The following is a 17,741-nucleotide window of genomic DNA, read 5'->3' on the forward strand; positions in this document are numbered from 1 at the left end:
TGCTATCCTTTGTGTAGTGATGGTTTTAGTTCTAGTATAGTACTACGTTTTGCATTGTTTGTGCTTCTTGTGTATTGTTTAAGTAGAACTGTTGTTCAAATGCAATTAAAATATAAATGTTGTTAAACGATAATTGTTATCATTATATACATAATGCACTATTTACACAAACTAAAAACCTAAGTAAATCAGTGAGTCCCGTAGCCTGTGTGCTTCAGTGCTGCTGCTGGCCTGAGTCGCATCCCCTGTCGCCCGGGTACACTATCTGGATCATCATCATCAAGCCGCCTCTTTATGTGAGGATGTGCAGCAGCATCGACACCACAACTGGCAGGATCGGAAGAATAGGTCGTCGGGCCGTCAACAACCTACAAAACAAGTACTAAACTTAGCATTTGACAAAGTATATTTGTATTGTACGTGTTAAGTCAAAAAATATTTTCCCACCGTGGTCTCGTCGGCCTCCTGAATATACACATCAGTGGTGTCTTCATCAAAGTATGTATGGCCTCAAAGATGGGTTGGGACGATGCCTTCATAAGAAAGTTAAAAACTAATTAATGGCAGCTCATTAAGGAAAAATAAACAAATTGAAATTTTAAAGTAATACAAACATACCTGCGCCTGTGATAGATCCGCATCAACCGCCGGAGATGAGGCATAACTCAACATGCGCCCGCCATCCATGTCCCGGGTGGGCCGATCCTCAGCTGCGGTAGATGGGCATGCAAAGTACTGGTCTACATCCCCGTCGAATGCACCCGTGATCGGCAATGCTCCTGACGGGGTGACCTGCGATGCTGGCAGAGATAGCTGAAGGTTGTACGAAGGTATGCTGCTGGAAGGCTCATCTTGCCGAGGTATATAACCCGGCTGATCATCTCCAAGCGCCACAACTCCAAAGTCCTCATCATGTCCCTCAACAGGTGGGTCGACAGGTGCCTCAACGCCCCCTTGCTGGGGACCACCTCCTCGCCGTCCCCCGCGACCCCGTGGAGCACCCCTACCTCGTGGGCCACCCCTCCCTCGTGCCCTACCACTACCTGTTAGCTTAATAAATTAAATAATTAATTATGTTTAAAATTGGACTGATTAATTATGTATGGGTTCCAGGCTCAATATTTGAGGCCCGATAGCACCGAGTTATCCTTAATTATTATGCGTGTCAATTTCAACATTTTTAGAATTGTGTCTGTTAGCTTAATAAATTAAATAATTAATTATGTTTACAATTGGATTGAATAATTATGTATGGGTTCCAGGCTCATTTTTTGAGGCCCGGTAGCACCGAGTTATCCTCAATTATTATGCGTGTCAATTTTGTGTGCTAGCTTAATAAATTAAATAATTAATTATGTTTACAATTAGACTGAATAATTATGTATGGGTTCCAGGCTCGATTTTTGAGGCTCAGTAGCACCGAGTTATCATTAATTATTATGCGTATCAATTTTAACATTTTTAGAATTGTGTGTGCTAGCTTAATAAATTAAATAATTAATTATGTTTACAATTGGACTGAATAATTATGTATAGGTTCCAGGCTCGATTTTTGAGGCCCGGTAGCACCGAGTTATCCTTAATTATCATGCGTGTCAATTTTAACATTTTTAGAATTGTGTGTGCTAGATTAATAAATTAAATAATTAATTATGTTTAAAATTGGACAGAATAATTATGTATGGGTTCCAGGCTCGATATTTGAGTTACTTTTACAACATATAGGAATTTGTTACTTTTGTAAGTTTATTGTTATAATTAAATAATTAATTTTGTAAAGTGTAATTTGATAGAGTTTGCAGTTACGACATACTTAAACTACATAGACTCTACGCTAAAAGGCTCTACATTTTACTACGCTAAAAAGCTCTATATTTTAAAACACTAACAGGCTCTATATTTTACTACAGTAAAAGGCTCTATATTTTACTACGCAAAAGGCTATTTATTTTACTACGCTAAAAGGTCACTATTACATATAAAAACAACTAACATAAAATACAAATATGAACAACAAACAAAATAAATAATATTAATTTTTTAACAATACAAATAATTTATCAAATTTTAACAATTTTTTGTACCAAAGCTAATAAATCAATCCGGATATAAATAAGATACAAATTTAAACACAAACATAACACAAATTAACATGGAAACACATTAAACAATATAAATATGCATGTACTATACGAGTTTCGACATAAACAAAATTGAAATACCTCGATTTAAGTTTTTTAAATTTGATTGAAATCGAATTTTTGCACAAGAAAGAAGGAATTCAAAGCTTGTCTTGTATGTGGGACCTATACTCCTTGCTCTTTAGGTGACGGGTGGGGCGACCAGCAACATCGAAGGTTTTTGGTTTCCTTCGGTTCAATGGTCCAAGGAAGAAGAAGGGCTATCTTTTATTGAAGCTGTTCGCAGTATTATACTGCGAACAACTTTAATAAAATATAGCTAGGCCCAGCGTCTTAGTAAAACGCAGTATAGTACTGCGATTTACAAAAAAAAAAAATTTTTAAGTAAAACGCAGTACTATACTGCGAATTATTTTAACGACAAAATTTCCGTTAAAGTAATTCACAATATAATACTGCATTTTACTCATTTATGTAACTTTTTTTTTTAAAGTAATACAAAAGCATTTTTTGTCCAGAAAAATAATTAAAAAGGTTTCGGACTCCAACTTTAGATCCCACCAAAATACTTTCAAATTCCCAAAAGATCTCTTCCTTTCCTGTGAAAATATTTACTCTCTTTTCAGAAATTTTATTTCTTCTTCTCTTTTCTCACGCCACCTACCCCACCCCATCGTCATCCTTTCACTTTAGAGCAAAAATACAAAAACTCTAGGACTCTTTCAGACGAATTCAAAACCTAAATGTTGTGGTTTACTATATATTAATACTGTGCTAAACCATCCATATCCCATCAAAGCCAAATAATCTGCCACAAATTCTTCCACATAGAAATCAAGCTTTTTCTGGATTTGAATAGGAGGAACACTTTCTATAACCACTCCAATTCCCGATATCCTGCAGCCAGATTCTCCAGGATCAGCTATAGAAATCCCTTTAAAGAACAATTTAATTGAATGTTCATCAAGATCTACCTCAAAACTTTCACTTACTAATAATTCCTTCTCCTTTGTTACTTCATCCTCTTCTTCCTTTAAAGCAAAGCTGCTTCCTCCAACTCCTCCTCGTCTTCACAGCAGCTACAAAAATCTTCCTCATCTTCTTCTAATTTCACTTCATTTGCTAAATTCACCAATAACCCATCACCGTGAACTATTTGTTCTTCCATTTTCAAAGATTCTCACAAGTACCCACAAATATTTTGGTCCTCCAGAAACTAATACTAGTAATTTTTACACAATCTAATTAAAATCCATAACAAAAATCTAAAAACTCCACAACTTTGCTAGAGAAAATTCCAACTTTACCATCCAACTACTGAATCATAACCCAAGAAGAAATGATCAATTATTTACCAAAATGAGCTCAAAATCTCCAAGAGAACCAGACCAAGAGGTTTAGCGTTTCAGCCGTTAAAATATAGCGCGTTATATATAGAAAAATAACTTTTTTTTTTAATCCGCAGAAACATATTTTGAGTCCAAAATCACAACATTTAGGTTTTGGACTCCCTTTCAGACCATCCCTCACCATTTTTATCCACTATACGACTGCCAACGTAAGAACAGTCATATTAACGTTCAAAATTTTAAAATTCAAACTTACCGTCCAAATTTGAAATTGGAGAATCCCCACTATAAAAGGGAGTTCCATAAGCAAAAGTGACCAGGCGAGTTTAACCCAAAAATGAGGCTATGATAATAAAATGTTAGCAAATCAGGGGGACGAAAATAAGAGGATCCGCAGCTTGGGCATGGTAGATATCTCTCTGTACGAGCAAATACAGATGGTGAAAGTCTGGTTGAAGCTTGTGCTCCTCTTATGGTCTTCGATGGTGAAAATTTGATTGAAGCTATAGTTGTGGACAACCATGTCTTTCGCACTCTAACATCATAAGAGGGGCATAAGTTCCACTCTCAGAATATGTTATGCACTTTCCGAGCCAGGAATCAGCTACACACTTCTTACTCTCTTATTTGCATTGTAAGTATTTATGTGAAACGTTAGAAACCAAAACAACAAAATGGATCAAGGAAGAACATCAACTGCATTTTTTATTCTACCTTGACTCCTGTAGGTGCACTGCTCTGCAATAATCTCACGGTAGCTTAAACAAGTGTTCCAAGATTTGGAGAGTCAAAAGAGATTTTTTTTTTTTTTTTTTTTTTTTTACCGTTTATATTATGTTTTTTTAAATATTTTAGATTATTACTTTCTGTGATTTATAATAATTTTTATTTAATAATTCTATTTTTAAATTCATTGTTAAAATTTAAAAGTGTGACACAAATTACAACACATAAATTAGAATAGAGAATGTAATAGTGAAGTACTCCCTATGTCTCATACTATGTGTAGTTCTTCTTTTTTTTACACGCTCTTAAGAAATATTGATTAGGAAAGAGATTGGACCATTCTACCCTTATTTATGTCTTAAGATATAATCTTTCTTCATTGAATATTTATTCTATTTATCTGTTATCACCATCTTCAAGAACAATTATTATTAAGGGTTAAAAAGTTATCTTTTGTTTTTAATTTCTAAAATGACAAATAATTTGAGATAACTATTTTTTAGCAACCATAATTGTTAATATGAGACGGAGGGAGTACAAAATTAGTAAGTATCATATAAATGAAATAGAGAGTATGACAATTGAGTTTGCAAAGGCCGGACTACTGTTGAGTTCCAAAATGACCCCAAGAGGAATACTTCAAAGTGGATTCACGATTTATATGTATCAGTATAATTTTAGACTATACTTAGACACAAGAAGGGGGTTGAATTGTATCTTGCCTGATTTTTGCATTTTCAAAGAACCTAGTTTTTTGAACTAGTTTAGCAATACTCAAACAAGAATAATTGGGGAAAAGGTAATCAACACACAAATTTTGACGTGAAAAACCTCCTTGCTCAAGGGAGTAAAAAGAACGACCTACCTAATAGGATTTTCTACAAATCTCTACTAATTTCAAAGAGCAATTCTAGGTTACAACTCAATAACCAAGGAAACTACCTCTAGTACCCCTAACTCCTACAATCAATGCAATAGTAGCAACCCTTTTCTAAAGTAACTCTAGTGTAGAAAGCGTAACACAACATAGTTCTATGAAAGCAGATAAGTTTCAATGATAACCTATTACAAAACTTCTATGAAAGCAAATAAGCTAACAACTAAAGAACTCGAGCAGCTTCATCTTCAAGAACATGTTCTTCAGTTGATTGAGTTGAATCTTTAGAAGTACATTGTTGCTTTGCTATACTATTGTCGGAAGTATTCTCACGATTTCTCTCAATAGCAGTAGTTTTGAATTGTGGCAAAGGTTAGCCGAAATACTTCCTCAATTAATGCTCTAAAACTTAAAATATTTTGGTAAAGAAAATCATTTCCCTTTAGACTAGGTTTCCTTATTTGATTCCAACTTGCATCCTTCTTGCTTCCCACAAGTATTTTCCATATACGCACATTCCTTTATTACACAAAATCCTCCAAACGCATATTCCTTTTTGGACATGGACAGGATCTTCAAGAAATCCTTACTTGCATGGAAAAACTAGTCTTCCGCGTCTGACTTAGTGACTTTAGTTAGCCTGCTGTAAACCTGGTTCTTTTGAGATTCAACATTCTTACTTTGTCAGATCTTCACAGCAGTCTTGCGTACGCCAGACTAGACCCTCAAACTCGGTTCTTATCACAGTTTGTTAATCATCAAAATACAATACGTTCTTAGTTCAACAAATTTCTTTTGATGACAAACCCCTGTGACTCCATCAATTAGCTTGCTCCAAGTTCATAAACTTTTAGTACAAGAACCATTTGCACAAGTGTAAGGGAGTTGTCTTTCATTCATAGAATCCCAGTAGATGGCTAGGCATATTTCGTTGTTAAACCTGCAAACAGACAAATCAAGATATCTTCTAGTTATTAGCATAAGAAGTTTTTAATAACCTGGTTTATAAGCATAAGCATACACCTAACTTCCTTTTTTTGACATCATCGAAAAACAACATGTCAGTAAGGTCAATGAGAGAATGAGTAATGTAAAACTCATGGTTGTTGAGGCTACACTAACATGTACATATCATCAAGAGCATATATTAGTGATCGAAATATACAGTCCAGACATTTAGAATTAGCCAAAACAGAAAATATTATAGATTGTCATTTGGGAACAACTATGTACCATATTAAGCCCAAAGGTGCCCAAACCAAAAGACGGTTGAACAAACCCGTCAAACTGCTAATGACATCAACCAACAAAAAATACAAACACTAGACATAAAGAGGGTTTAGGACAAAGGACTGGCAACATACTACTAGGAACATAAGAGGATTGAGGACTAGTTCTTTGGTGGAAGAGGGTTGTTCTTGAATTAGCCCTAAAAGCCTGTCAATTCTTGCAGTGGAGACTTCTTGTTCTTCCTTCTTCTCCACTTTCAACCAAAGAGAAGATCAGAAGATTCCCCGACCCAAAATTAAAAAAAAAAAACCCTAATTTTCACAAACTCCAAAATAGTAAATTACAACAACCAAAACCAACTAAATATTCAGTAAATAAAAGCTTATCAAGACAGAAAACTTCGATTGAAAGAGCATAAACGACAAAATTGAGCTAACTCCAGTCACGACCAATTCAAATCACTACCACGGTCGAAAGCAACAAACGATTTTCAGTATTATTGTCACGACCCAAAAATCCCTCCGAAAGAGTCGTGATGACACCTAGTCTCTAAACTAGGTAAGCCTAACATAAACTGAAATAGCATTGATATTTGCCAACTTTAAATTCAATAACTCTTAACAATTTACAATTCCCAAAACCGGTGGTACAAATCACAAGCCTATCTAAGAGTAATTTCACAAAATAATACATCACTGCCCCGAAACAAAGGAGCAAATTGAAGTAAATACAAATGAAGGTGACTCTGAGACCTGCGAACGCTATAGCAGACCTTGAGTCTCCACCGCGACGACCCGCACAGATACTATCAATCCACCTGGATCTATACACGAAAATATATAGAAGTGTAGTATGAGCACACCACGGCGGTGCCCAGTAAATATCAAGACTAACCTCGGTGGGTAGTGACGAGGAACAGTTAGGACACCTACTGGTCAAATAAAATGAACAGGATATGATAATAAAACATCAAGATAAAGATAACAAAGTAATATCAACCACGGAGAGAAAATCCAAGTACAAACAGTATAATCAATAAAGGGAGAACACGGATAGTAACAAACGGAAATCAAGTACATCAGATAACCCAAGCAATTCAACACTGATGTAACAGAGACGGAGACAAGTAAGAATGTATCCAATTAAAGAAAATAATGTCAACTCAATCAATCACATCATGTTTAATACACCATCGCAACCATTTCAATCCTCGATTTCTCATATCATAATCTCAACTTTCGAACTTTCAGCACATATGGCACCTCGTGCCCACATATTTTCTATCTCACTCTTAACAACAAAATCCATATGATATACAATACAAAATGTCCTTACAAATGCACTTAAGATGTTCAAAAAGTCCTATTTACATAATATAAATTAAATTTCAATTTCTAAATAAGTTTGGAAAATCGGCGAGAAAAGATGAAGTTATGTTTTTAGAAATCATTCGAGTAAGGAGGTACCCTTTTCAATTTAAAATACAACATTGGAAGAATTATTACCTTTAACAGGGGAGTTGATAACTTAAAACTTAGTAGAAATTTCTTTTTAAGAAAAATACAACCTCAGACGGTTTAAGGGAATGTAATTGAGAAACTAATTGAACTAAGGATGTAACAATTATTGAAGTTTGCAGTATTGGAACGTATAAATAAATATATATAAATACGGTGAGGTATTGAAAACATTGTGGGTTCTAACACAAAGGATCACAACAATAAAGGAATTAAACAGTTTAAACATTTGAATTGATAACAACCAATAAACACAACAGCAGAAAGTGCACAGCACCACCCTTCGTGCTTTTACTCCCGTTCTCACCATAAGAGTCAATATTCACTTTTATTCTTTATTGTTGCGGCGTGCAACCCGATCCCAATCATATATTACTGTTGCGACATGCAACCCGATCCAAATCATACAATGATGTTGCAGCGTGCAACCCGCTCCATATCATATTGTTGCGGCGTGCAACCCGATCCATATAATATTGTTGCGGCGTGCAACCCGATCCATATAATATTGTTGCGGCGTGCAACCCGATCCTCATATACAAATCAACACCAATCACGAAAGTATCCCGACAAGGGAATAATAAGGAAACAACAATATCCCGGCAAGAGAGTCAACAACAAGAATAAACACGTCTCGGCAAGGGAACCAACAGTAAGAATTAAATATGTCCTGGCAAGGGAATCCGCTATAACCAAACTTGTACCAACAATTTACTTCACAATAAAACCTCAACTACACAACAAGACATAATAAGCACGTGATAATTACACTGGCAACCACAACAATTGGACATGTAACCTATTTGCACGAAGTCATAGAGGAACTCACAACCAAGAAGTATCAAAATAATAAGGAAGACAATCACTTAAATTAAGGCAATTTAGGGTCAATGTAACGCGTAAGAATTAGAGGAAAGCTAACAACGTCATATGGAGCATAAAGAGCCAATTTAGGCAACTAGGAAACCTAATCATAACAGGATACTTTCCACATAAGGACCTAAGAACCCTAGAGGCAAATTTTCCACAAATAAGTTCGAGCACACACACTCTTCACCTCGCATGCATGGACTACAATTAGCATAAAAGACTCAATTCCTAAGGGAAAGTCCTCCACACAAGTTTAGGCAAGATACTTACCTTTTTGAAGTTAGACCGATATTCTAAAATAGCCTTCTTGCTTGAATTGACCTTCGAACGGCTCAAATCTAGCCAAATTAATTGTAGAACTTCATTAAAATACATTGGAAATAATTCCAGATAATAAAATGTCGACTTGAAATTCGCATTAAAAGTCAACCAAAAGTCAACTCCCCAGGCCCGCACCTCGAAACCCGACAAAATTTACAAAAATCGAATACCCATTCCGATACGAGTTCACCCATACAAAAGTTATCCAATTCCAATACCATTTGGTCCTTCAAATCATCATTTTACATTTTTGAAAGATTTCACAAATTTTCCCAAATTCCATCCCAAATCACGAATCAAATGATGAATTCAATGATAGATTCATGTATTCTAGCCAAATCCGAGTTAGAATCACTTACCCCGATGAATTTCTTGAAAAACCTTCCAAAAATCACCTCAAATCAAGCTCTCTAGGTCAAAATATAAAATAAAACCTCAAACCTCGTATTATAATGTACCTTCCGGATTCCCTCACTGTTGACCGCACAAAACCAGTGCTGACCGCGGTGGAGCACCGCGGACCACACAAAAACCAGTGTTGTCCGCGGTAAATTTGACTGCAGTGATAGGCTTTAATATTTTGGCCATAACTTTCGCTACAAATGTTCAAATGTCTATTATAATATGTTTTTGAAAACTTGTTTCAACGAGCTACAACTTTCGTGTTTGAATCATCTCCAAATTCCTTGTAGATAAAAGGATATGAGCTTCCGAAGCCGGACCAACGATCTTGCGGAACATTTTGGGGTGCGGCCACATACCATTTAGTGCGGTCCGCACACCATTTAGTGCGGTCCGCACTCCCCTCTGCAATATGCATATTTTTGATGCGGTCCGCACTCCCAAAAGTGCCAGACCCATCTTAGAGTTCCGAAATGCCCGGACTCGCTCGAAATTCACCACGAAACACACATAAGGCCCTCGAGATCTCAACCAAATGTACCAACACATCCCATAACATCATCAAAATTTAGTCAAGCCTTCGAATTACTCCAAACAAAACCAAAACACCAAATCCACTTTGTGTTCAAGCCTAAGGACTTAGGAACTTTCAAATTCCACAAACAACGCCGAAATCTATCAAATCAAGTCCGATTGACCCCAAATTTTGCACACAAGTCATAAATGACATAATGGAGCTATTCCAACTTCTTGAGTCGGATTTTGATCTCGATATCAAAAAGTTAACCCCTCGGTCAAACTTCCAAAATACGACTTCTCGTTTTCGCCATTTCAAGCCTAATTAAACTACAAATTTTCAAATAATTTTCTAGGCACGCTCCTAAATCCAAACTCACCATACGGAGCTACTGGAATCATCAAAAATCCATTCCAGATTTGTTTACTCATATTTCACCTTCCGGTCAATTTAATTCAACTTAAGCTCTCTTCTTGGAGACTAAGTGTCTCAATTCCTTTCAAAAACCTTTCCTAACCCGAACCAATTTCCCCGGCAAGTTATATAAGAACCGTGAAGCATTAATTTAGCAATATATGGGGAGACGAGGTTATACTTATTCAAAACGATCGGTCGGGTCATTACAATTATACTATAATCGAGCGATGTTGTTGATAGAGAGTTGAATCTAACTCAAAATCGATGAAGAATCCACTAAGAATCGGTCTCAATGCAGTTTATTATGGTTTATTAGGTTATGAAAAAGGGATTTGGGTGAAAAATCGATTAAGTGAGGCAAAACAAAATGGGGGTAAAGTAAAATGGGTCGATTTTTTATCTGACCTAGAGAAATAAACACTTGTCAGCATTTTATTTGTAACTTATTCCACACTGGAAGCGTTTAAAAACACGCACTTAAGTTTTTACAGCTCGGTCATGTTTTGTGTTTAATACGTATAGACAAAATACAGTCGAAGTGTTCAATAGGAAATGCGTTAAGTTAAAGTGTCAAAATGAAAACTAGAGCCAAGTTTAAGGGGTCGTACACCTATTTGGCCAAAAGGAAATAAGTTCACATAAATTGAAACCGAGAGAATATTATACTCTTTAACCTATTAATTTTATATTCCCTCCGTTCATTTTTACTTGTCCACTATACTAAAAATATATTTTCACTTTTATTTGTCAATTTTAGCAAATCAAAAGAAAACCAATTTTTTTTCATATTTTACCCTTATCATTAATTACTCATTTCACAAATCATTTTCCAAGACTTCTCAAAATACTATCATTATTATGGATACTGCTGTAAAATATGCATTTAATCTATTATTTCTTAAGGGTGTGCGAAGTTCATTGTGAACAAGTACAAGTGAATGGAGAGTAAAAATTTACTTAACAAACTGGTGTTCTCGAATCGCTCAAGGCCCATAGCGCAACCGATTACGTTAAAGATCTCATATAAGTAAAACTCAATCAGTCAGCTTTGTCCTTTTTGTAATTTCAACCATACGTGCACGGATTTTCGAATTTACATTTGTGGAGAAACTATCGCATCCAAAGTAGAAAGGACAAATGGGTTTAAGAACAAATCCAGAAGTCGAAGAAGAATTATAGTGTTGCTGAAGTGGATGCAAAGGCAACTGGTTTACATGCTTTATGCCGAAGAAAGTAGCTCTCTTGCTTTATTTTTCTGTAAACTTTTACCAATGTTTTTCTAGGTGTATACTATATGTAATTCAAAAGCTGTAGGTGTAATTCTTGGCTAAAAGCTGTACTGACCCTGAACAACAACAACAACAACTACGCCTCATATTCAAACAAATTAGGGTCGGCTATATAAATCATCACTTCTTCATTTAAGTTCAACTCATATCATCATACTAAATAAAATAAAAGTGAAAAATACAGTATAGACTCTGAAGTTTCTACAAAATTTGGTTGACCAGCCACTACCATGGGTAGTTGCAACCCTTAGGGTCCATTTTGAACAATCCTTAAGAACACACATGAAAGTAAGGATATACAGAAAGAATAGATGAAATCAACAGTGTTCCAAAAATGTGAAATTTCCTTATAATCTTGTACAATTTTATAAACAACGTAATGAATTAAGCACATTTCAGGAAGACAACAGTCTAACGCGGTAAAGTTGAAAGCTCAAATCAATCTAAGACATTTATCTCCCTGTACAATACAGCGCGAATTTAACCGTGCATTTTGGAAAAGAAGCGGGACACTGAAAAATAGATATAGAAATGTGAAATGAAGAGTGTCACAGTTTCAAATTAAGATCAGGTAATGATGAATCTGTCCTAGGTGGTGGAGCCATTGCTACAAAATTAATATTGGAACTCTGACCTGAGTTGAACCCCACATTGCCACCAACTCCCTCAACTTGGCGGAAACTACCAGGCCAAAACATCTCCACTTCATCATCCTCCATGTATACTGGCAACCCGAAATAGCCCTGTTCAAATCTTGCCCCGCCTCTAATAGCATGCATATGCCTTTCTTGTTGTGAGGCTCGCTGGTGCATAGACGCATGAGCTTCAATGCCAAGAGATCGATATGCAGACCCGTGAAGGGGCAGCGATGCCAAGCTAGCATACCTCTCTGATAGCATTCCCATCCGCATTGCCCTCTTTGCCAGAGTCCTCTCCCTCTTATGTGCATTCTGATGTCCTCCCAAAGCCTGCGAACTATAAAACTTGCGCCTACAAAAATTGCATGAGAAGATCCTTGATACCGGTGCAGCTGGAGGATGCGGCACTACTTCACTTCCAGTCTCAGCATGTTCCTTCACCTCGGCATCACTGCTGTTGAAGCCAAGAGTCAAGTCAAGAGTAACTGGTTTTGACTCCTGCTGAAGATTAAGGGAGTTAGTCAGACAGGATGAATTAGTAGTGCTGTCCTTATAAGGATCAGGAGAGATTTCTTGGGCGGAAATGTTGGAGGAGGCAACTTGGCTGCTGCTGACTTCAGACTCGTCTTCCGATTCAAGATTGAAATTTGGGGACTTCATGTTGCTTGCAAAAGATTTGATGACGACTTCCGGTCCTTGATTAACCTGCAGGTAGAGTGAAGTAAATGATATTCTGAATGACAAAATACTCTCCCCTGCCTACAAGTATAAAGGTATGAACAATAAAAGCTTAAAAGTCTAAAATGAAATCATATAAATCAGCAATCAGCACATGAATAATATGAGCTACAGTTCACTAGGAAGTTTATATATCTTATAGGTCATTAGCTCCTTTACTAGAAAAGGATGCATAAAGCTCATCAATCTCTTTGTTAGATTATCAATTCACTGATTAAACAGGAAAGTGATTATGTATGCTCATATCACACATTAGTCTGAGTGGAGTTCATAGTTGCATACAAGAGAGTATTTGCAAGGTATTCTGGATTATATATAACGTGATCAGGTTCCATGCTCGGACAAACAAAACAACTCAATGAAAAAGAATCACTAAGCTACACTATATCCACTTGCTTTGTGCTACTCAAGAAATTAGATGGACAACACTTTGTAAATTTGTTGTTTTAAGAATAACAACTCCTCATCTTCTTGGAGATTTAAGCCAAGTTGGAGGTCTAGTAGCAGGCACAAGAATAAAACACGACATCCCAGAATTTGTGTTGACTAATGAGATCAGGTCTAAATTATGATGGCATTCTTGGGGCTTTTCTTTTCTTTGTTTTTGAATATTTAAAAAAATAAAATAAACAATACTGGGAAGAAGAGCAAAGAAGCAACAGGAGGACATAATTTGACTAGATTATTCTCTTTTGATGCTCAATGTAAATCGGAAAATTTCTACAGGTTTTTTCTTAAAACAATAGGGTAATTGATAATACAAAGAAAGAATTTAAAACCTTCTATTCTTGACTAGATATCTTCAGAAAGGCTAAGGAAATTTCAGAGATTAACATGCAAAACCTTTACTGTCTGAATTGACTTGTTCAATCCAACCAAGTTTGTTTTCCTTTGGGTTGGATCTAATCGAATACATATAATAAGCTCAAGATAACTGTATCAGAGTTCAAAATTAGGTACAAAAGGAATTTAAAGAAAGAAAAAAAAAACACAGTAGTCCAGTGTAATTCATATTTCCCTTTTATTGGATATTGCTAAAAACAGAATTGCACCCATACCTTGCTTATAGTAAAAGAAAAAAAACAAGCTGGAAGCTACTAATAGTGGTTAACATACTAAAACTCTAAAGATCCCAAATAATTAAATCACATAAACAAAAACCAAACTACAAACTAGAAGCAGCACTTACACATCCAGAAAAGCACACAAAGTTCAAAATTTTACAAACAAATAATACTAATACTATTGATATAAAACCCAAAACAATTAGACACAACCACAACTGTTAGATCATTTTCAAGAAAGAGAGCTGGAAAAAGAAGTGGAATAGCATACCTTAAACTTAGAAGGTTGAGCTAGAGTAGTAGTAGTGACATGACAGACAGAGTTGAAGGTATTTTAGTTTTTACTAAATATGGTGAGGGAAGAATATAAGAGATAACAGAAAAAAGATGGAGATAAGATCATTAGACAGAGAGAGAGAGAAAAGAAGTGGTGGGACGTCAGAGCAAGTCAGAAAAGAAAGCAGCTACACAAGAGTTCGCGAAACTTCTAAAATAAACTTATTCTAACAAATACTTTTCTCAAAAGTATTTTTAAAAAAAGTGCGCTAATTAATTTAAAAAGTATTTTTGAGTAGCAATTAGTATTTGGCAATACTTTAAAAAATTGTTTCTAAGTATATTTTTCTCAAAAATACTTATTAAAAAAGTGTTTTTGAAGAGAAACTACTTTTTTCTGTTTCTCCAAAACTACTTTTGCTTCTCCTCAAAAATATTTTTTTTCCTTCCAAAAGCTTGGCCAAACACCTACTTTTAACAAAAAAAAAAAATACTTTTAACGAAAAAAAAAATTGGCCAAACATGCTGGCTAAGTGAGGAAGGGAAGCACAAAGATAACCATACACTATTTTTGTTGCTCATAAAGCATAGCTAAAAAAGGAGCATTTAACAATAAGACGAAGGAAAGAGGGTGGGGGTGGGTGGGGTGAACAGAGTATAGTATAGAAAAATAAAGTGGACAATAGGAGTACAAGTCCCCACTAAAAGAAAGAAGAAAACTGAATCCTACTAACGAGTTAAAAGGGGCGTAAGATTCTTTTCTTCACTTTTCTCATTCTACCTCTAAAACTGGCCTTTCAGCCACTTGAATGGAAACCCATAACATCCCCCATCCCCCACCTCTGTCCTCTTCTATCTTTATATTTATTTTTTTATTTTTTTTGGGAATAGTAGGGTGGAGGAGAGAATTGGTATCACCGGACTAAAAATCTTGATAGTTTCTATTCCTCATGTATAACATACTTTTAGGAGGTTTAAGTAACAGCTTATTTGGATGGTTGTTACGTATCGTTTCATAATGTGTCACACCTCCTTTTTACAGCCCCGCGGGGGTGCAAGGAATTTTTTAAATTAATTGTGCATTAATTGTTATTTGGAGTTAATTTGCGCTTTTATAACTTAATTTAGTTCTTAATAATAGTTTAAGTATTTTTATAATTTAGTTTTAGAAAAATAAAAGAAGAAAAGAGAGCAAAATATAAAGAAAGTCGGAATTGGGCCTCTTCTTCGATTTCAAGCCACAGGCCCAATATGACCAATAAAGAGTCAACTATAACAAATCAATTAATCACACTCAACCAAAATATAGCCAATATGACCAATTTCTACACAAATTTAAACAACAAATCACATGAACATGATTTCAACAATATTTCAACAACAAATCATATGAACACAAATTGAACAACAAAGAACAACTAAAATTTGATTGAACAATATTTTTAGCAACAAACAAATCTATTTTCAGATTCAAAAACAACAATCAAACAAGTATATTTAGATTTCTAAATTCAATAATATTGAACTTAAAATCAACTCTAACAACATTACAACAAACAATTCTTATATTAAACTTTAAACAAGATTATGAGATAATTTCAAGAAATAATCATAAATGGTAAACAAGAATTCAAGCTATACAAATTTCGGATTCAAGATCAAACAAACAAAGTATGAACATGAATGAAATCTATTTTAAACAACAAACATGATGGATTCAAACGATTAAATCAATATATTTCCCTTAACACAACTAAATTCTTTTAGACAAATAACAAGATCGACGAAGAAACAATTATGAACTTAAGCTTGAACTTAACAATATTAACAATCTCTAAAAATACATAAACACATGAAACAAATTGAAGAAACAATTAATTAAACTTCAATTTGTATCTCACCAACATTAGACTAACAAATATTTACCTAAACAATAATACAAACATGAAATAAACATGAAAAATAACTAATTAAACTTCCATTTAAAATCTGAAAATTAATTCAATCAAAACACATGAACAAACTAAAAATTAATTCAAACGATAGACAAACAAAGCAAAGCTCGAACATTTATCGACTTTTACTTCGAAAAAATATAAAAACGAAATATGGACAAAATAAAACTCAAAATCTACTCACCGGATTGAAACGAAATACGTACTAACCAACGACGAACTCGACTAGGTGGGGACTGTTTTGACGAGACTCGACCGAAGCTCGAACAAATGACGACGAAGACGAAGAGAAGATGAAACAGCCCGCAGCCGGCCATGAAACGCGAGCAGCAGTGACAGTAGCCATGGCGTCGTCTGCGGGGAAGGAGAAGCAGCGTGAAGCAGAAGCTTGCAGCCAGCAGCAATGGCGAGGAGCTGGAGCGGCAGCAGCAACGACGGGGAGCTGGAGCCGCAGCCTTGCGCAGCTGAAGCAAGTTCGAGCAGCAGCAACGACAACGAAGGCGGAGGAAGCAGCTGGTCGTCTACTGCTGCTGCGTTCAGCAGCTATGGAAAAAATGGAACAGCAGTTCGGGAAGCCATGGACGACGCAGAGGCAACAAGAAGAAGCAACAAACATGGTGTTATGGCCATGGCGATGGGTCGACGACGAAGACGCAGCTTATATTAAACAACTATATCACAACTTTAACAAATCAATTAGAAACAGATGGGTTAGTATTTTTTAGGGTTTTTTTTTTTTTTTTTGTTTGTAAGATAATAAGGGTGTTGGGTTATGGACTGGGTCGACCCAGTTCGAAATGGACTGGGTCGTTTGGGAAGATTGAGCTATTTTTTGGGCCTGTGGCTTGAAATCGAAGAAGAGGCCCAATTCCGACTTTCTTTATATTTTGCTCTCTTTTCTTCTTTTATTTTTCTAAAACTAAATTATAAAAATACTTAAACTATTATTAAGAACTAAATTAAGTTATAAAAGCGCAAATTAACTCCAAATAACAATTAACACACAATTAAGTAATAATTAAGCATAAAATTGTATATTTGGACATTAAATGCTAAAAATGCAAACGATGCCTATTTTTGTAAATTTTTATTTTTTTGTAAACAAACTTAATTACTAACAAATTGTAGAATTAAATCCTACATGCAAAATGCGATATATTTTTGTATTTTTTATTAATTTAGCAAATAAACATGCACAGACAAATACAAATAATTATTCAAAATATCACAAAATTGCACACCAAGGAAAATTATTTTATTTTTTGAATTTTTTGGGAGTAATTCTCATATAGGGCAAAAATCACGTGCTTACAGCTGCCCCTCTTTGCCCGAAGACACGAAGGGTTTTCGTGCAAAGATAAAGCGAGCGTTTTTTGCCCATCTGAGTACTCCGTGTGAAGCATTTTTTTTTTTG

At 35.3% G+C, this 17,741-nt stretch overlaps 1 protein-coding gene across 1 annotated transcript; it reads right to left on the minus strand.

Annotated features, from left to right (window-relative positions):
• Positions 1-11,968: 11,968 nt before the first annotated feature.
• On the minus strand, positions 11,969-14,952 carry LOC107808600 (zinc finger protein 4). Its single transcript, XM_016633120.2, has 2 exons — positions 14,368-14,952; positions 11,969-12,999 (listed from the first exon to the last, which is right to left on the minus strand). The coding sequence occupies exon 2, from the start codon at positions 12,952-12,954 to the stop codon at positions 12,205-12,207; it is 750 nt and encodes a 249-aa protein (XP_016488606.1). The 5' UTR covers positions 12,955-12,999; positions 14,368-14,952; the 3' UTR covers positions 11,969-12,204.
• Positions 14,953-17,741: the final 2,789 nt, after the last annotated feature.

This window comes from Nicotiana tabacum, chromosome 18 (assembly GCF_000715075.1).
Source record: "Nicotiana tabacum cultivar K326 chromosome 18, ASM71507v2, whole genome shotgun sequence".
NCBI lineage: Eukaryota > Viridiplantae > Streptophyta > Magnoliopsida > Solanales > Solanaceae > Nicotiana > Nicotiana tabacum.